Below are 21,901 nucleotides of genomic sequence, written 5' to 3'. Positions count from 1 at the left end.
TTTGTCTAATTCTAGCCGGAAACTCAGAATTGATAGGAGGCAAGATAAAAAAGGGGTAATTAGTGATTGGATAACTTTTTAACGTGAAATCTCTGAATAAAATATTTTTGGAGAAATTATTTAAAAGGTATAGTTTATTTTTTTAATGTTTTTTATAGCTATTAGCAAAACGTCTAGCATAAAGAGCAAGGTATTTCGGAGAGGCAGCTCACTTCATATACGGGGTAATTTGCATTCATCTTAGTTTTTAATGATGTTCCTTTTATGTTATTGCGAAAGGGTTACCAAATTGGTGATTAAGACGGGCTTTGTCTAATTCTAGCCGGAAACTCAGAATTGATAGGAGGCAAGATAAAAAAAAGGGGTAATTAGTGATTAGATAACTTTTTAACGTGAAATCTCTGAATAAAATATTTTTGGAGAAATTATTTAAAACGTATAATTTATTTTTTTAATGTATTTTATAGCTATTAGCAAAACGTCTAGCATAAAGAGCAAGGTATTTCGGAGAGGGCAGCTCGCTTCATATACGGGATAATTTGCATTCATCTTAGTTTTTAATGATGTTCCTTTTTTGTTATTGCGAAAGGGTTACCAAATTGGTGATTTAGACGGGCTTTGTCTAATTCTAGCCGGAAACTCATAATTGATAGGAGGCAAGATAAAAAAAGGGGTAATTAGTGATTTGATAACTTTTTAACGTGAAATCTCTGAATAAAATATTTTTGGAGAAATTATTTAAAAGGTATAGTTTATTTATTCTAAAGATAATGACGTATACCTTTCCAGAGCATGTACTTGACGATGGAGAAATAGGGTTAAAGTGGATAGCAGTTACGATCGAGGAGTCCCCTCTGGTCACTGAATTGCCTTATGCTCCTAGGTATCTTTCCAGAGCATGTACATGACGATAGAGAAAAAGACAAGAAAATAATTTTAATAATGGATAGCTCTACCTCTCCGACGTGTTCTGTATACAACGCAAGTTGTGCTTGAACAATGTTGTCAATTTAAGGCTTGTTGTGTTTCTTTGGGCTTTGTGTGTCTCTTTGGGTTGTGTGTCTCTTTGGGGTGTGTGAGTCTGTTTGTTCTGTTTATGTTTCTTTGGCTGTTTGAGTATTTTTGGTCTGTGTTTGTCTCTTTGGGCAGTTTGAATCTTTATGGTCTGTGTAGGGGTCTCTTTTGGCTGTTTGTGTCGTTTTGGGCTTTGTCCCTCTGTTGGATGTGTGCGTCTCTTTGGACCGTGTACTTCTCTTTGAGCTGTATGTGTCTCTTTGGGTCGTGTGCGTCTCTTTGAGGTGTATGTGTCTCTTTGGGATGTTTATGTCTCCTTGGGACTGTTTGTGTTTCTTTGGGCTGTGTTTGTCTCTTTGGACTGTGTGTCTTTTTGGAGTGTCTGAGTCTTTTTGGTGTGTAGATGTCTCCTTGAGCTGTTTGAGTCTTTTAGGTCTGTGTTTGTCTCTTTGAGTTGTGTTTCTCTTTGGGCTTTCTGTGTCTCTTTGAGCTGTTTGTGTCTCTTGAGGCTGTGTGTGTCTCTTTGGGCTGTGTGTCTCTTTGGGCTGTTTGAGTCTTTTTGTTCTGTTTGTGTGTCTCTTTGGGTTGTTTGAGTCTTTTTGGGCTGTGTTTGTCTCTTTGTGCTGTGTGTGTCTCTTTGGGCTGTGTGTGTTTCTTTGGACTTTGTGCGTCTATTTGGGCTGTGTGTCTCGTTGGACTGTTTGAGTCTTTTTGATCTGTTTGTGTCTCTTTGGGCTGTTTGAGTCTTTTTGAGCTGTGTTTGTCTCTTTGGGATTGTTTGTGTTTCTTTGGGCTATGTGTGTCTCTTTGGTCTGTTTGAGTCATTTTGGTCTGTGTGTCTTTCTTTTGGATGTCTGTGTCTATTAGGGGCCGTGTGTGTCTCTTTGGGCTATGTGTGTCTCTTTGGGGCATTTGAATCTTTTGGTCTGTATGTGTCTGTATGGGCGTTTTTTTTTGTCTCTTTTGGCTGTGTGGTCTGTGTGTTCCTGTTTTGGCTGTTTGTGTCGTTTTGGGCTTTGTGTATCTCTGTTGGATGTGTGCGTCTCTTGTCTCTTTGGGCTGTGTGTCTCTTTGAGCTTTTTGAGTCTTTTTTGGTGTGTTTGTGTGTCTCTTTGAGCTGTTTGAGTCTTTTTGATCTGTGTTTGTCTCTTTGGGCTGTTTGTGTTTCTTTGGGCTGTGTGTGTTTCTTTGGGCTTTGTGCGTCTCTTTGGGCTGTGTGTCTCGTTGGACTGTTTGAGTCTTTTTTATCTGTTTTGTGTCTCTTTCGGCTGTTTGAGTCTTTTTTGGGCTATGTTTGTCTCTTTTGGCTTCTACCTCTTTGGGCTGTTTGTGTGTCAATGGGCTCTTAGTGTCTGTTGGGGCTTTTTGATTCTTTTTTATATATATCTGTTTTCTTAGGCTGTTTGTGTCTAATAGGGCCCTTGTTTGCCTCTTTGGGTAATGTATGTATCTTTTGGACGTTTTAATCTATTTGCCGGTTTTTGTACGCATTTTCATTTTTTTGGTTGGTCTCTTTGGGCAGTTTTTTTCTATTTTGGGTTTGTTTGTTTCTTTTGGGTTTGTTTGTGTCTCTTTGGGCTATGTGTCAATAAGTTTAATCAAAAAATATCTTTAAGCTTAACCCCGTCTTTATTCTTTAGAATAGTTCTATTGTAAGCAAGTAACAAACTCTTTCCTGAAGTCACCTCTTGGATACACAATGTAGAAACTTCATTTAAGAAACTATGAAAAAATTGTAAGTAAGTAACAAATTCTTTCTCGAAGTCACCTCTTGGATACACAATACAGAAATTTCATTAAAGAAATTATGAAAAAATTGTAAGTAAGTAGCAAATTCTTTCTTGAATTCACCAGCTGGATAAACAAAAAGACATTTCGTTCAAGAAATTATGACAAAATTCTAAGTAAGTAACAAACTCTTTCTTGAAGTTACCTCATGGATACACAATGCAGAAATTTCATTTAAGAAATTATGAAAAAATTTTAATCAAGTAAAAAAATCTTTAATGAAGTCACCTCGTGGATATGAAAAAATTGTAAGTAAGTTGCAAATTCTTTCTTGAATTCACCTGCTGGATAAACAAAAAAGACATTTCGTTCAAGAAACTATAACAAAATTCCAAGTAAGTAACAAACTCTTTATTGTTTTCATGACTTAGATACACGATGTAGAAATTTAATTTAAGAAATTATGAAAAAATTCTCAGCATGAAACAATTTCTTTCTTGAAGTCAACTTTTGTGTAGAAATTTAATTCTAGAAATTATGAAAAAATTCTCAGTAAGTGACAATTTCTTTCTTGAAGTCAACTCTTGGATACACAATACGGAAATTTCATTGTAATTAAGTAGCAAATTCTTTCTTGAATTCACCTGTTGGATAAACAAAAAGACATTTCGTTCAAGAAATTATGACAAATTTCTAAGTACTTAACAAACTCTTTTTTGTTTTCACAAGTTAGAAGTATGATGTAGAAATTAAATTCAAGAAATTATGAAAAAATTCTCAATAAGTAACAATTTCTTTCTTGAAATCAACTCTTGGATACACACTACGGAAATTTCTTTGAAGAAATTATGAAAATATTTGTAAGTAAGTAACATACTCTTTATTGATTACACCTCTTGGATATACAGCACAGATACTTCATTCAAGAAATTATGAAAAAATCGCAAGTAATTAACTTTTTTTCTCTTTATCACAAACAATTTTCACTTAGCTACACGATGTATAAATTTAATTCAAAAAATTATGAAAAAATTCTCAATAAGTAACAATTTCTTTATTTTCACTTAGCTGCACGATGTAGAAATTTAATTCAAGAAATTATGAAAAAATTCTCAGTAAGTAAATATTTCTTTCTTGAAGTCAACTCTTGGATACACAATACGGGAATTTCATTCAAGAAATTATGAAAAAATTGTAACTAAGTAGCAAATTCTTTCTTGAATTCACTTGTTGAATAAACAAAAAGACATTCCATTCAATAAATTATGACAAAATTATAAGTAATTAAAAAACTCTTTATTGTTTTCACGAGTTAGATATACGATTTAGAAATTAAATTCAATAAATTATGAAAAAATTCTCAGTCTAAGTAGCAAATTCTTTCTTGAATTCACCTGTTGGATAAACAAAAAGACATTTTGTTCAAGAAATTATTACAAAATTCTAAGTAAGTAACAAACTCTTTATTTTTTTCACGAGTTATATATACGATGTAGAACTTAAATTCAAGAAATTATGAAAATATTCCCAGCAAGTAACTATTTCTTTCTTGAAGTCAACTCTTGGATACACAGTACGGAAATTTCATCCTAGAAATTATGAAAATATTTGTAAGTAAGTAACAAACTCTTTATTGATTCCACCTCTTGGATATACAGTACAGATACTTCATTCAAGAAATTATGAAAAAAATCGCAAGTAAGTAACTTTTTTTCTCTTTATCACAAACAAATTTCACTTAGCTACACGATGTAGAAATTTAATTCAAGAAATTATGAAAAAATTCTCAGTAAGTAACAATTTCCTTCTTCAAGTCAACTCTTGAATACACAATACGGAAATTTCATTCAAGAAATTATGTAAGTATTTGTAAGTAAGTAACAAGCTCTTTATTGATTTCACCCCTTGAATATACAGTACAGATACTTCACTCAAGAAACTTGATTGAACACGTTTTGAAACTACATACTATTTGCTTGCCTTTCCTTGGCACCTTTCCAAATGAGCGGGGATTCTCCACTGCTTCCTACACATTGCAAAAAGTGAGCAGTACGAAAACTCCACGTTTTCAACCAGATTGGTTTTTTGGACAACACGAGAGACATGCAAAGTCGACATAGCTTTATTTCATTTTTAAGGTTCATTTAGACTACGTAGCGTGCGCGCACGTAACCTTGTCTAAATTAACCTTAAAAATGAAATAAAGCTATGTCGACTTTGCATGTCTCTCGTGTTGTCTAAAAAAACCAGTCTGGTTGAAAACGTGGAGTTTTCGTACTGCTCACTTTTTTGCAATGTGTAGGAAGCAGTGGGGAATCCCCGCTCATTTGGAAAGGTGCCAAGGAAAGGCAAGCAAATAGCATGTAGTTTCAAAACGTGTTTAATCACGTCTCTTGAATGAAGTATCTGTACTGTATATTCAAGAGGTGAAATCAATACAGAGCTTGTTACTTACTTACAAATACTTTCATAATTTCTTGAATGAAATTTCCGTATTGTGTATCTAAGAGTTGACTTCAAGAAGGAAATTGTTACTTACTGAGAATTTCTTCATAATTTCTTGAATTAAATTTCTACATCGTGTAAGCTAAGTGAAAATTGTTTGTGATAAAGAGAAAAAAAGTTACTTACTTGCGATTTTTTCATAATTTCTTGAATGAAGTATCTGTACTGTATATCCAAGAGGTGGAATCAATAAAGAGTTTTTTACTTACTTACAAATATTTTCATAATCTCTTGAATGAAATTTCCGTACTGTGTATCCAAGAATTGACTTCAAGAAAGAAATGGTTACTTACTGAGAATTTTTTCATAATTTCTTGAAATTAATTTCTACATTGTATATCTAACTCGTGAAAACAATAAAGAGTTTGTTACTTACTTAGAATTTTGTCATAATTTCTTGAACGAAATGTCTTTTTGTTTATCCAACAGGTGAATTCAAGAAAGAATTGGCTACTTAGACTGAGAATTTTTTCATAATTTCTTGAATTTAATTTCTAAATCGTATATGTAACTTGTGAAAACAATAAAGAGTTTGTTACTTACTTAGAATTTTGTCATAATTTCTTGAATGGAATTTCTTTTTGTTTATTCAACAAGTGAATTCAAGAAAGAATTTGCTACTTAGTTACAATTTTTTCACAATTTCTTGAATGAAATTCCCGTATTGTGTATCCAAGAGTTGACTTCAAGAAAGAAATTGTTACTTACTGAGAATTTTTTCTTAATTTCTTGAATTAAATTTCTACATCGTGCAGCTAAGTGAAAATAAAGAAATTGTTACTTACTTAAAATCTTTTAATAATTTCTTGAATTAGATTTCTACATCGTGTAGCTAAGTGAAAATTGTTTGTGATAAAGAGAAAAAAAGTTACTTACTTGCGATTTTTTGATAATTTCTTGAATGAAGTATCTGTACTGTATATCCAAGAGGTGAAATCAATAAAGAGTTTGTTACTTACTTACAAATATTTTCATCATTTCTTGAATGAAATTTCCATATTGTGTATCCAAGAGTTGACTTCAAGAAAGAAATTGTTATTTACTGAGAATTTTTTCATAATTTCTTGAATTTAATTTCTACATCATATATGTAACAAGTGAAAACAAAAAGAGATTGTTACTTACTTAGAATTTTCTCAAAATTTATTGAACGAAATGTCTTTTTGTTTATCCAAAAGGTGAAATCAAGAAAGAGTTCGCTACTTAATTACAATGAAATTTCCGTATTGTGTATCCAAGAGTTGACTTCAAGAAAGAAATTGTCACTTACTGAGAATTTTTTCATAATTTCTTGAATTAAATTTCTACATCGTGTATCTAAGTCATGAAAACAATAAAGAGTTTGTTACTTACTTGGAATTTTGTTATAGTTTCTTGAACGAAATATCTTTTTTATTTATCCAGCAGGTGGATTCAAGAAAGAATTTGCAACTTACTTACAATTTTTTTATATCCACGAGGTGACTTCATGAAAGAGTTTGTTACTTGCTTACAATTTTTTCATGATTTCTGAAATGAAATTTCTGCATTGTGTATCCATGAGATAACTTCAAGAAAGAGTCTGTTACTTACTTAGAATTTTGTCATAATTTCTTGAGCGAAATGTCTGATTGTTTATCCAGCTGGTGAATTCAAGAAAGAATTTTCTACTTACTTACAATTTTTTCGTAATTTCTTTAATGAAATTTCTGTATTGTGTATCCAAGAGGTGACTTCGAGAAAGAATTTGTTACTTACTTACAATTTTTTCATAGTTTCTTAAATGAAGTTTCTGCATTGTGTATCCAAGAGGTGACTTCAGGAAAGAGTTTGTTACTTGCTTACAATAGAACTATTCTAAAGAATAAAGACGGGTTAAGCTTAAAGATATTTATTGCTTAAGCGTATTGACACATAGCCAAAAGATACACAAAAAAGCCCAAAAGAAAAATACACCGCCCAAATAGACACAAGCACCCCAATTAGAAAAAAAAAAAAAACGCCCATGCAGACACATACAGACCAAAAGATTCAAACACCCCAAAGAGACACACATAGCCCAAAGAGACACACACGACCCCTAAGAGAAACAAAAAGACAAAATAAATAAACATAGAACAAAATTACACAAACAGCCAAAAGATACACACATAGCCAAAAGAAACACAAACATCACAAAGAGACAGAAGCCCAAAGAGACAAACATAGCCCAAAAAAAACTCAAACAGCCCAAAGAAACACAAACAGATCAAAAATACTCAAACAGTCCAATGAGACACACAGTCCAAATACACGCACAAAGCCCAAAGAAACACAAAAAGCCCAAAGAGACACACACAGGACAAAGAGACAAACACCGATCAAACAGACTCAAACAGCTGAAAGAGACACACAAACACACCAAAAAAGACTCAAACAGCTCAAAGAGACACACAGCCCAAAGAGACAAGAGACGCACACATCCAACAGAGAGACAAAAAGCCCAAAACGACACAAACAGCCAAAAGAGGCACACACAGACCACACAGCCCAAAGAGACAAAAAAAAACGCCCATACAGACACATACAGACCAAAAGATGATAATGCCCCAAAGAGACACACATAGCCCAAAGAGACACACACCGCCCCAAAGAGACACAGACAACCAAAAGAAAGACACACAGACCAAAAAGACTCAAACAGCCCAAAGAGACACACATAGCCCAAAGAAACACAAACAACCCAAAGAGACAAACACAGCTCAAAAAGACTCAAACAGCCCAAAGAGACACAAACAGATCAAAAAGACTCAAACAGTCCAAAGAGACACATAGAACAAATAGACTCACACAGTCCCCAGAAACACACACAGCCCAAAGAGACACACACAGCCCAAAGAGACAAACACAGACCAAAAAGACTCAAACAACCCAAAGAGACACACAAACAGACCAAAAAGACTCAAACAGCCCAAAGAGACACACAGCCCAATGAGACACACACAGCCTTAAGAGACAAAAACAGCTCAAAGAGACACAGACAGCCCAAAGAGAAACACAACTCAAAGAGACAAACACAGACCTAAAAGACTCAAACAGCTCAAAGAGACATCTACAGACCAAAAAGACTCAGACACTCCAAAAAGACACACAGTCCAAAGAGACACACACAGCCCAAAGAAACACAAACAGTCCCAAGGAGACATAAACATCCCAAAGAGACACAAACAGCTCAAAGAGACGCACACACAGACCATAAAGATTCAAACTGCCCAAAGAGACAAACACAGACCAAAAAGACTCAAACAGCCCACATACACATTAACACAACACACAGACTAACACACCACACATAGACGCACAACGCAAAGAGACTCACACAGCTGAAAGAAATACACCCATCCTTAAATTGACAACATTGTTCAAGCACAACTTCCGTTGTATACAGAACACGTCGGAAAGGTAGAGCTATCCATTATTAAAATTCTTTTCTTGCCTTTTTCTCTATCGTCAAGTACATGCTCTGGAAAGATACCTAGGAACATAAGGCAATTCAATGACCAGAGGAGAATCCTCGCTCGTAACTGCTAATCACTTTAACCCTATTTCTCCATCGTCAAGTACATGCTCTGGAAAGGTATACGTCATTATCTTTAGAATAAATAAACTATACCTTTTAAATAATTTCTCCAAAAATATTTTATTTAGAGATTTCACGTTAAAAAGTTATCCAATCACTAATTACCCCTTTTTTTTATCTTGCCTCCTATCAATTCTGAGTTTCCGGCTAGAATTAGACAAAGCCCGTCTTAATCACCAATTTGGTAACCCTTTTGCAATAACAAAAAAGGAACATCATTAAAAACTAAGATGAATGCAAATTAACCCGTATATGAAGTGAGCGGCCCTCCCTGAAATATCTTGCTCTTTATGGTAGACGTTTTGCTAATAGCTATAAAAAACATTAAAAAAATAAACTATACCTTTTAAATAATTTCTCTAAAAATATTTTATTCAGAGATTTCACGTTAAAAAGTTATCTAATCACTAATTACCCCTTTTTTTATCTTGCCTCCTATCAATTCTGAGTTTCCGGCTAGAATTAGACAAAGCCCGTCTTAATCACCAATTTGGTAACCCTTTCGCAATAACAAAAAAGGAACATCATTAAAAACTAAGATGAATGCAAATTACTCCGTATATGAAGTGAGCTGCCCTCTCCGAAATACCTTGCTCTTTATGGTAGATGTTTTGCTAATAGCTATAAAAAACCTTAAAAAAAAATAAACTATACCTTTTAAATAATTTCTCCAAAAATATTTTATTCAGAGATTTCACGTTAAAAAGTTAACCAATCACTAATTACCCCTTTTTTATCTTGCCTCCTATCAATTCTGAGTTTCCGGCTAGAATTAGACAAAGCCCGTCTTAATCACTAATTTGGTAACCCTTTCGCAATAACAAAAAAGGAACATCATTAAAAACTAAGATGAAAGCAAATTATCCCGTATATGAAGCGAGCTGCCCTCTCCGAAATACCTTGCTCTTTATGGTAGACGTTTTGCTAATAGCTATAAAATACATTAAAAAAATAAACTATACCTTTTAAATAAATTCTCCAAAAATATTTTATTCAGAGATTTCACATTAAAAAGTTATCTAATCACTAATTACCCCTTTTATTTATCTTGCCTCCTATCAATTCTGAGTTTCCGGCTAGAATTAGACAAAGCCCGTCTTAATCACCAATTTGGTAACCCTTTCGCAATAACAAAAAAGGAACATCATTAAAAACTAAGATGAATGCAAATTACCCAGTATATGAAGTGAGCTGCCCTCTCCGAAATACCTTGCTCTTTATGCTAGACGTTTTACTAATAGCTATAAAAAACATTAAAAAAAATAAACTATAACTTTTAAATAATTTCTCCAAAAATATTTTATTCAGAGATTTCAAGTTAAAAAGTTATCAAATCACTAATTACCCCTTTTTTTTATCTTGCCTCCTATCAATTCTGATTTTCCGGCTAGAATTAGACAAAGCCCGTCTTAATCACCAATTTGGTAACCCTTTCGTAATAACAAAAAAGGAACATCATTAAAAACTAAGATGAAAGCAAATTATCCCGTATATGAAGCGAGCTGCCCTCTCCGAAATACCTTGGTCTTTATGGTAGACGTTTTGCTAATAGCTATAAAATACATTAAAAAAAATAAACTATACCTTTTAAATAATTTCTCCAAAAATATTTTATTCAGAGATTTCATGTAAAAAAGTTATCTAATCACTAATTACCCCTTTTTTGATCTTGCCTCCTATCAATTCTGAGCTTCCGGCTAGAATTAGACAAAGTCCGTCTTAATCACCAATTTGGTAACCCTTTTGCAATAACAAAAAAGGAACATCATTAAAAACTAAGATGAATGCAAATTACCCCGTATATTAAGTGAGCTGCCCTCTCCGAAATACCTTGCTCTTTATGCTAGACGTTTTGCTAATAGCTATAAAACACATTAAAAAAAAATAAACTATACCTTTTAAATAATTTCTCCAAAAATATTTTATTCAGAGATACCACGTTAAAAAGTTATCTAATCACTAATTACCCCTTTTTTTTATCTTGCCTCCTATCAATTCTGAGTTTCCGGCTAGAATTAGACAAAACCCGTCTTAATCACCAATTTGGTAACCCTCCAAAACATCACCTGTGTATTATACTGTACATAATCACGACATCTCCTCCAATTCGCAAATTCCATTACCCCTTTTTTGCCAATGTTAAACAAACATCTCCGATTGTAAAAGCATTAAAACATTTTCCAATCACTAATTACCCCTTTTTTGATCTTGCCTCCTATCAATTCTGAGTTTCCGGCTAGAATTAGACAAAGCCCGTCTTAATCACCAATTTGGTAACCCTTTCGCAATAACAAAAAAGGAACATCATTAAAAACTAAGATGAATGCAAATTACCCCGTATATGAAGTGAGCTGCCCTCTCCGAAATACCTTGCTCTTTATGCTAGACGTTTTGCTAATAGCTATAAAAAACATTAAAAAAAATAAACTATGCCTTTTAAATAATTTCTCCAAAAATATTTTATTCAGAGATTTCACGTTAAAAAGTTATCCAATCACTAATTATCCCTTTTTTTTTTATCTTGCCTCCTATCAATTCTGAGTTTCCGTCTAGAATTAGACAAAGCCCGTCTTAATCACCAATTTGGTAACCCTTTCGCAATAACAAAAAACGAACATCATTAAAAACTAAGATGAAAGCAAATTATCCCGTATATGAAGCAAGCTGCCCTCTCCGAAATGCCTTTCTCTTTATGGTAGACGTTTTGCTAATAGCTATAAAATACATTAAAAAAATAAAATATACCTTTTAAATAATTTATCCAAAAATATTTTATTCAGAGATTTCATGTTAAAAAGTTATCTAATCACTAATTACACCTTTTTTGATCTTGCCCCCTATCAATTCTGAGTTTCCGGCTAGATTTAGACAAAGCCCATCTTAATCACCAATTTGGTAACCCTTTCGCAATAACAAAAAAGGAACATCATTAAAAACTAAGATGAATGCAAATTACCCCGTATATGAAGCGAGCTGCCCACTCCGAAATATCTTTCTCTTTATGATAGAAATTTTGCTAATATCTATAAAATACATTAAAAAAAAAAAAACTATACCTTTTAAATAATTTATCCAAAAATATTTTACTAAGAGATTTCACGTTAAAAAGTTACCTAATCAGTAATTACCCCTTTTTTTATCTTGCTTCCTATCAATTCTGAGTTTCCGGCTAGAATTAGACAAAGTCCGTCTTAATCACCAATTTGGTAACCCTCCAAAACATCACCTGTGTAATGAATTGTAAAGAAAACTATTCCTTTTATTCAAATCCTAATCACCAATCAAGTTATACTCGTTCCTCTTGGCAAAGGTGTAATGACCTGTAGAAATGTTTACCTACCAGAAAAACCTGTTTGGTACGGAGGGGCCAGAAAATTCAATAGCTGGTTACTACTCATATTGTTTTCTTGTCAAGTTTTATATTATTGCTGGACTTATTTATCACGAACTGCTGGTTAAAAATTCCAAGTAATGTTCTTGTAAAGAAAAATAATAGGTAACTTTTATATGATTTGTAGCCTATTGATATCATGTCCAGACATTAGATGGGCTGATAAAAAATTGTGACTTCAATAAGTACTATATTTGGAACATGGATGGCCGCAGGGTTGGTGGGAGGGGTGGAAGTTAATCGGTGACTACATAGTAATTATAAGGTAACAAATGGAAAGGAAAGCATAGCAGAAACAAACAATAAAACAAATGTATTTTCCGCAGGGGGGGAGGTATTTTCCGATTGTATTTTCCACGGGGGGTAATTTCTGGGGGGGGGGGTATTTTCAGCGGGATAGTATTTTCTGCGGGGGGTATTTTTTTGAGGGGGAAGGGGTATTTTTCGGTTTCGGTACTTGTTAAGAATCCAGTAAACATGCGATAAGTGAAGTTTCGCTAATGCTAATGAAATAAAACAAAGTATGATAAAAATATAATAGTTTGGAAACAAATTTGGGCTATATATTTTCACATTGTGTGTGGGGGGGGGGGAAAGCATAGCATATATTAAATACGTAACCTAATCTAAACTAGGTACCTTTTTTTGCCCCTTAATCCCCAAAAACTAAAGTTTTAACATTATTCATGGAGTGAGTAAAAACTCAGAAGACAGTGGAAACGTGTTTTTCATTGGGATTTCAAAAGATTCTATAAACGATTCGTAGCATGTATTATAAATTCTCAACAAGTACCCCGGTTTTTTTTCGCGGGGAAAATTTCCGGAGGGGGGGGGGGTAAACACCTAAAACATTAGAATCAGTATGAAAAACCAATTTCAGTTTGTTTTTGTTTGTTTTAAGTTTTATTGTTGCCCCATACTTATAGGTTGAGTTATGTTTGTTTAACTTACCTATAGAGAAACCGCAAACAATATTTTTTTTTAAATATTATTAATGAATTACTGAGATTGATGACATAATGAAAAACTGCTACTGGTATTTACAGTTCACATGTGTTCACTATTTTTTCTTAGACAATTTTGAAGTTTTCGCTGCAATATCAGCAATAAGTGTTTTCAGCTATAGTTTCCAATCCCTTGCTCTGGCTCTAAAACCTACTTTATAAAAGGCTTAATTTACTACGTGGATCCAAGCCTTACTTGAGCCTGAAAACGAAGCTAAAACCAATTTTGGCTTCAAATTTTTGCAACGAAATTCCATTTTGTTTTCTTCCCCGAAAATTCCCCGAATTTTGAAGACTTGTCCCCGAATTTTAAGATTCGAGAGTGGAAGCCCTGAAACAGATTTTAATTTGGCAGTTAGTGATAGTGATAACTAAAGGGTATATTCAGTGTGCGATATTACTTTAAACAAAGAAATTCAAACTTATTTTATGAAACGAATAACAATAGTCTCATTGACTATACAAAAACAAACTGAAGAATAAAACGATATTCTATTGCCGGTAATTAGAGTCTGATTGTTCACTGCATAGGTTTTCGGTTTGTTCTGTTATGATTCTTAAATTTGAAGGCCTTTAGCTATTCAATTAGGAGAAATATGAAATTTGTTAATATTTTTGAAATGTGAAGGATTTTTGTAGTCCAATTTTTAAAATTAAGTCTCATGTGGAATTCTGAAATAAGGTGAGATTATTGAAAGTTTGAAGGTATTGCTTTGTCAAATATAAAAATTTAAAGCGTGAAAAGTGTGAAAATTATACTTTTGTTAAGATTCTTGTAATTTGACATCTCAATTTGTAAAAATTAGGTCTAAAATTTATCAGATTTTGAAATCACCTGGGTTTCTTGAGAACGTTAGGGCTTTATGTTGGCAAAACACGGAAATTAAATCCGTGACTAGTGGAAAATATTAAATTTTTTAAGATGTTTGTAATGTAAAGGGTAGTAGCTCTCTAATTGTGAAACCAAATCAAAGAATCGTGAAATCTTGAAAAAACTTAAGATTCTTGAAGTGTGAAGGCATTGTATCATCAATTTGTGAATATCAAATCGAAGAATTAGGGAACTTTGAAAAAAAATAAGAATCTTGAATGTGAGAAGGGTTCTTGTTCTTAAAATATAAAAATTAAAAGTGTTAGAGGTTTAAAAATGTGAAGGTTTTTGTAATTTGAGTTTGCCAGTTGTGAAAATGAAGTCTATGAATTTGGGAATTTTCAAAGAAGCTGAGATTCTTGAAATGTGGCTTGAATTAAATTTGGCTATAATAAACTTTTCAAAGAAGCTGAGATTCTTGAAATCTGGTTTTAATAAAATTTGAAATCTTAGGTATCCTTTCAACCCTCTTAGGAAGATTCAACAAGTTTTTCGTTGAACGGGTATCAAGTATTTGACAAAATAATTTTGTCTCGTAATGGTCATGGTCAGTTAGTTCGAAATCTTGAAGAGAATATTGATCCTCTTCCGCACTTGTCCTCTCTGTTTGTATATATTTGGAAGTTGGTCTTATTAAACTGTTCTGTTCCTAATAGATTTGATAATAAATACAGATTTTGCAAACCGTGTAAGCTACTTAGATGATATCCTATCATAGTTGGTCTTATTAAACTGCTCTGTACCTAATAGATTTGATAATAAATACAGATTTTGCAAACCGTGTAAGCTACTTAGATGATATCCTATAATAGTTGGTCTTATTAAACTGCTCTGTTCCTAATAGATTTGATAATAAATACAGATTTTGCAAACCGTGTAAGCTACTTAGATGATATCCTATCATAGTTGGTCTTATTAAACTGCTCTGTTCCTAATAGATTTGATAATAAATACAGATTTTATAACCCGTTTAAGCTACTTAGATGATATCCTATCATTGGCAGTGCAATAGCGCTGCCTAAGTAAAGAGCGATGTGGGTACAATGTGTTATTTTTTTTGTTTTGGACCAGGGCATTTTGTATAGGAAGAGTAGTCATAGAGACTTCAAAAAGGGCCTATTCGATTGAAAATTCAAAGGGCTAGTACCCTTTTTAAAAGTCAGAAGTGACTGGAGAATAACTAGCCCCCCGCCACACCCATCATTTCTCCAAACATATTCAATATTGTCTTTTTGACAATATTTTGTTTCTCATTTTAATAAGTAAGTGACAGGCAAGAGTGAATATTGAAATTACATTTTGTGTCTCATATAATTCACGTTATTTGACATAATAAATTCGTATCGTATCGTAAAAAAAATCAGAAGTTTGAAATAGCCATATTGTTCAACGTGGTTTAAAGGTTCGAAAAATTGTGTCTTTGAGGATGACAACTCAACCACTGCCCTCAGGGCAAGGGTTTTAAGTTGTGCCCTGGGGTATATAAGGTTTTTATAGAAAGAATGGTCGTATAAGCTCTAGAGGAGGCTCATTGAATTGGATATCAGAAGCTCTAGTGCGCTTTTAAGAGTCAAAATGATCAAATGGTAGGTACCACCCCCCACACGTTGTATATTCCCCAAATACATCGGATAGACATTTTTAGATTGTCATTTATTTAATAAATTGTCAAAAGATCACATAATAAGGCAATTGGGGTTGAAAAAACCTCCTGAGTCTTGGGCAAAGGTTGTAAGTTATGCCCTGGAGGCATATAAAGTTCTTATAGAAGGATTGGTCGTTTCAAATTTAGATGAGGCTCATTTGATTGGAAATTTATAGTTTTTGTTACCTTTTAAAAGTCAGAAGTGATGGAGGGCAACTAGCCCTCCCCCTCCCTGACATTCTCTTTTCCCTAAACGCATCCGATCAAAATTGTGAAATAACCATTTTGTTCACAATAGTCCAAAGAGTATAAAACAATGTCTTCGGGGTGGACAAAACCCCCCAAAGCCAAGGAGCAAGGGTTGCAAGCTAAGCCCCGAGTCAAATAAGGTTTTTATGGAATGGGTTGTCGTATTAACTTCGGATCGGACTGGGCTTATTTGATTGGAAGTCAGAAGCTCTAATTCCCGTTTAAGAGTCAAAACTAAATGGAAGGCAACCATTCCACCCTCCAAAACCTATCATTCCCCAAAACACATCCGATCAGAATTTTAAGAGAACTATTATCTTCAGAATTGTTGAAAGATCCAGTAATTACATATTAAGGGATGTCAATCTCCCCAGAATCTTCAGGGCAATGTGTTTATTGTTTACATATAGTATATGTCACTGAGAAAAGTATGAATTTTGAACTTTACTTTCCAAAAATACAGAGGGTATTCAGGTACCGTTTCAGAGAATGTTGAGTATAGTGTTGAACTAAATAAAAAAACTTTATGTGTATGCGGATTATCAAAAGGGCACTACTCAGGAATGACTGAGTATATCAATTTGGAACTTTCAGAAAATGATAAGAGATATGATGAAAAATACAATATTTGCATGCTACCACTACTACTACAACTGCCACCACTAATACTGCTACCCCTACTGCTATCACACTATTCCATTTACAATGTCGAGGGGAAATTTGAACTAAATCAAAAGACACCAAGTGCATGTACATTTTCAAAAGAGAATATCTCGAGAATTGATTTATGTAGTAAGTTGGAACTTTCAGAGTATGCTTAACAGGGAAGATCATCTGACCAAATGGCAATATGTGTGCGTTACTATACTAATACTAATTTCCCTGCTACATTTCTTACTACTACGACTACTACTATTACTTCTACTATTTCTATTTCAACTACTACTTCTGTTGCAACTACTTAATTGTAAGGCTAAGAGCATTGAGATAAATTTGTCAAGAAGTATACGAGCATTAAGGTTATCAAACGGACATATCAGCAATGCCATAGCAATAACTAATTTTAATTGATAATAGTACTGCGACTGCTATTACAACGATGCCAAATGGAATAAGGGTGAAATTTTCAAGGAATTTTAAAGGTGGAAGAAGTACTAAATCACAACATGCCATCTGTATGCAAGTTGTCAAAAGAGCCTAACAACAATAGCTTAGGAACAGTTTGGTGTGTGAAGTTGAAACTCACAGGGCTTGTTGTGGCGGATGTTAAACTAACCAAAAGGAAATATTTGCAGCTTAATGCTACTGCTTTTACTCATACTACTACTACTGATGCTATTATTACTACCTCTACTACTACTACCACTAAAGCTAAGGCTACTATTATCAATTCTACTGCTCCTACTATCAATGCTGCTATTAAAACTAAGGGTATTAAGGCGAAAAATTTGGAATGTAATCAAACTGTATGGAACTAAATCGAAACACACTATGCCCACACAGGATGTCAAGAGGAAGTATCAGCATTGCGTCAGAAATGGTTGACGTATTCTATTGAAACTTTCAGCGTGTGTTGAAGGAGGTTTTGAAGAGACCAAAGGTGCTATGCGCATACTGCAACTATTGCTACTACGCAAGTTAAGAGTATTAAGAGTTTTATACAGAATACTTTTTAAATGTTTTCACTGTTTTTACTTTAATAAAAATATTTTTTATCAAAACTGTAAGGAATAAATATCAGTATATGCATATTAAACTGACAATCCACGGCCATTTTTTTTTTCATTAAAGTGCAAATTATGTTCGGGTCCTTGAGTTTTATAACGCAAATAATAAAAGTCTAATTGACTATAAAAAAAAAAAAATACTTAAGAATAAAACCATACTCTATTGCAAGCAATTAGAGCCTGACTTTTCATGGCTTAGATTATCGGTTTGTCTTGTTATGATTCTTAAATTTGAAGGCTTTGAGCTGTTCAATTTAGGAGAAATATGAAAATTTGACTTGACTTACTGACTTATGTCCCATCCGTCCTTGAAGGTTGTTTTGGGGCCTCTTCTTTAACCATTTCAGTGATGTGCCTCCTGTAGGTGCTTCTGTTGTCTGCCAGGCGGCAGAGTTGTGGCAGGTTGTAAGGTGAGAAGTTTTCTTTCCATCTCTTCGGAGGGTGACCTCTGGGTCGAGAACCGTGTACTCGTACATCGAAGGTTATCTTCGGGAGACGAGTGCTTGACATTCGTTGGGTATATCCAAGCCATTTGAGTTGTTGTAGTTTTATTTTGACCAGTATTGTAAATTTGACTTTCAGATTATGGAGAAGCTTGGAGTTGGAGATTCTGTCGTGGAAGGTGATACCAGCGATGCGTCGTAGGTATTTGGTTTTAAAGGCAGCTAAGCAGCGTTGATCGTCTATTTTAAGCGTCTAGCACTCACATGCGTAGATGGCGATCGGGATAATGAGGGAGTAGAAAAGTCTCGTTTTGAGAGTTGTTGTTAAGCCCTTATTCCTCCAGATGGGCATCAGAGCTTTAAAATTGGAGATTGCAAGTGTCGGGCGTCTCTTGATGTCTTTGAGTTGGTTGTTATCATAAGTAAGTAAGCTCCCAAGGTAGGCGAAGCCTTCCACCCACTCAATGGTACCTTCACCAAGCTGAAGGCTTTGATTTACCTGTGAATCGAACTTGCGTGAACAGCGCATGGCTTTCGTTTTTGAGGTGTTGATTGCCATCCCGAAGAGGTTGGTGGACGAGTGAACGCTGTTAGCCTGAGATTGTAGATCTTGAAGGGACTTGGCTATTAGGACTATGTCATCAGCATATGCCAGTTTGTCTATCACCACTCCTCCGACAAGGGTGCCGGGCGGGTTATCTGTGAGTGAAAGGGCTGCAGCTAGGAAGAGATTGAACAGCTCCGGTGATATTAGGCAACCTTGAAGTACTCCGGTAGAGGTTGAAAGTTTGAAGCTATTGCGCTATTAAATATGAAAACTAAAAGTGTTAACAGTTTGAATATGATAATTTTGTTAAGATTCTTGAAATTTGAGTTTTCAGATTGTGAAAATTAAGTCTAAGAGTAATGAGATTTTGAAATCATCCAAGTTTTTCGAGAGCGTGAAGACTTTACGTTGTCAAAATACAATTATCAAATCAGTGAGAAATGTGAAAATGAGGAATTCTCTAATACGTTTTTAATGTGAAGGGTTATTGCTCTCAAATCATGAAGCAAAGTCAATGAATCATGAACTTTTTGAAAAGTTGAGAATCCTGAAACTGAGAATGCAGCGTGTCATCAAATAGTGAAAATTAAATCAATTAATTGGGGAAGTTTGACAAAAGGTAGCATTCTTGAAAGTGAGAAGGCTTTGTGTTCTCAAAATTTGAAAATTAAAAGTGTTAGAATTGGAAAGAGTGAAAAATGTTAAGGTTTAAAATTTAAGACTGATCAAAATAGTATAAATTCCATAGGTTATAGTGAATAATATTTAAAAATGTTTATGGTATTTTTCGTTAGTGTTCCTTTAGTTTCTTCCTTTGATTTTCATGTTTGATATTTATTATAGTGGTAGATGTGATGACATGGAGATAGCTGCTTTGAAATTTGGGTGCTTCAAGTTACCCTCTCTTGGTTTTGTTAATATCATTATTTTCGCTAGTATTTAAAGTTAAACGTTAATAATGATAAATTTAATGTTAGGTGATTAAAGTAATGAGGAGAGGTATGGTCTAGTTAGCTGTTTTAAGGGGTCTTGGAAAGGCTAAAATACTTTTAATTGCTAGAAAAACAGGGCAAAAAGAAAAATATGGATTTCTTGTTAAGTGAATAAAAACAAAAAACAAATGAAATTTTGGACGGAAGATTGGACCAGTATCATAATTTTCATGGTATATTTTAGTATTATAAGGATTAAACTAAAAGTAAAAAAATCATACGAGGGAACAAAGTCTTGGGTGGCTAGATACTCTTAACTTTTAAAAATGGATTCAAAACAGAATAAAAGTTTAATATCATATGATTAACGTTTTGTCAGGAAGTATGGGTCTTAGGTTGGGTCTTATGTTTCACGGTATGTCAAAGTATTATAAAAACTAAAATTAGAGGTAAAACAAAGAAAATCATTGGAGCCAAGTGTTGGGGAATGGTCTAGTTAATTGTATTAAGGAGGATGCTAGATATTCTGAGCTTTTAAAAATAGAGCCGAACCAAAATTTTATATTCAGGTAAAAAAACATCATAGCAGGGAACAGAGTGTTGGAATAACAAATTGAGGAAATTAACAAATAATATTGCCTACTTTCTCACCGCAAAATAAGACTCAAACCACAAAGTGAAGCAAATCTTTCCCAACCATCCACCAATAGGGTACAATCTAAAACGTATAATCGGCTCAGGTTATACGTTTTCTGAATTTAATAAATAAGGGAGAGACTTGATAGATCAAGCAGTTATAATGTAGCCTTAGTTATAATTGGCCTTAGTTATAATGCAGACTAATTAAGACAGGTATGTGCTACCGATTCCATTCCAAAGCAGGGACAAGCAAAAAATAAGCAATGTTGGCCAAAATCGAGGGGCTGCCTACTTTTGCCACCTGGTAGGCCTATATATATTGGAATACCAGGTTTACCGCATAGTTCCGCATATTTGTTCCTAGAATATTACTAGAATTTTTTCTTACACTCAAGAGCTTTTTTTCTCCGTTTCACAATCTCCATAGCAGAACAAAGATTTACTTTCAGCTCTCACTGCTACCAATGGATACACCGCAGATTGGAAATAAAACGGAAAAGGCTGAAGTGCTGCTTTGCAGCGCAGTGACAATAGCCGAAAAAGAGTTCTAAGGCATTTCTGCTAAACCAAGCTACGTTATTTGCGCACTGTGACTCACGAACGTACTATACCAGACAACGCTGTCTTGAAGAAAAGGAAAAAGAGTTGTATCACAATCAAGTTACAAAGCAGTTAACTCACTCCAAGGTAGTCATGGCGTTGACAAAATAAGAATTAATTTCTTTATTTAATAGTGTTTTAGCTTTTTCTGTAGGCTTGCTTAATCAAAATCAACTATACCTGAGTATTGAAAGCAGCGTATAATATAGGATCATATATAACTGAAGTTTTTGCCATGAGCAAGGGCACTATTGTAGCTTCAATGGCCAAAGATTCTTTTGCACCAACGAGTACCAAAGAGGACATGATAGCATAGGGACCCCAGGCAAGCAAGAAACCTTAAAGAGATACTTGTATTAGAATTATGAAAGTTATTATAGCTATTAGCATTACAACTATTGTACTATACCATTTTAGCACTTATTCCTATATGCAATTATACCAAGTAATTGACGCAGTATATGAATAAATGTAAACAAATGTAAATAAATTCTGAAATGAGCATGCCCCCTATCCCTAAAGACATAGTTGCTGGACCGTTCTACTATGCTGAACAAAACGGCCGTCTCAAAATTTTGACTGGATGCGTTTGGTTAGGTTTGAAATATTTTCACCTTTCTTACTTTCATAGATAAAAAATTATCAAAACCTTAATGAACAAATGTCAGTATATATCCATGAAACTGACAATCCACGGTCATTTGTTTTTTGTTTGTTTTTTTAGTGAAGTGAAAATTGTGTTCTGGTCTTGAGAAGGCATGCGGGTTATCAGCCCTACTCATATTAATTTTTGCTCGTTTTGAGTTTGACTCAGCTATTTATTGTAATTTCTTTTCGTTTTAAGTTTCAGGTATTAATTGATAGTAATTTGTGGGGGTTTTACGCTTGGAAGATTATTTTACTTCAATTTTTGCACATTTTTGGCTTAATGGAGCTCTTTACTTTTCTTTAAAAAACCTGTCTTGTGGAAAAGGTTATTAAAATTAATAGCAATATGGAACACATTTG

The 21,901-nt window shown here is 33.8% G+C and overlaps 1 protein-coding gene across 1 annotated transcript in view; it reads right to left on the bottom strand.

Annotated features, from left to right (window-relative positions):
- The window catches only part of LOC148949893 (visual pigment-like receptor peropsin), a 548,047-nt gene that overhangs the window by 44,344 nt on the left and 481,802 nt on the right, over positions 1 to 21,901 (bottom strand). The window contains exon 5 of the mRNA XM_089091358.1: positions 21,074 to 21,231. Within this exon, the coding sequence (XP_088947484.1) occupies positions 21,074 to 21,231 (158 nt within the window). The remainder of the gene's footprint in view (positions 1 to 21,073; positions 21,232 to 21,901) is intronic.

This window comes from Artemia sp. Qi Xiang Cuo, chromosome 7, assembly GCF_049724085.1.
Source record: "Artemia sp. Qi Xiang Cuo chromosome 7, ASM4972408v1, whole genome shotgun sequence".
NCBI classification, from domain to species: Eukaryota; Metazoa; Arthropoda; class Branchiopoda; order Anostraca; family Artemiidae; genus Artemia; species Artemia sp. Qi Xiang Cuo.
This window is presented reverse-complemented; position numbering and strand designations above follow the sequence as displayed.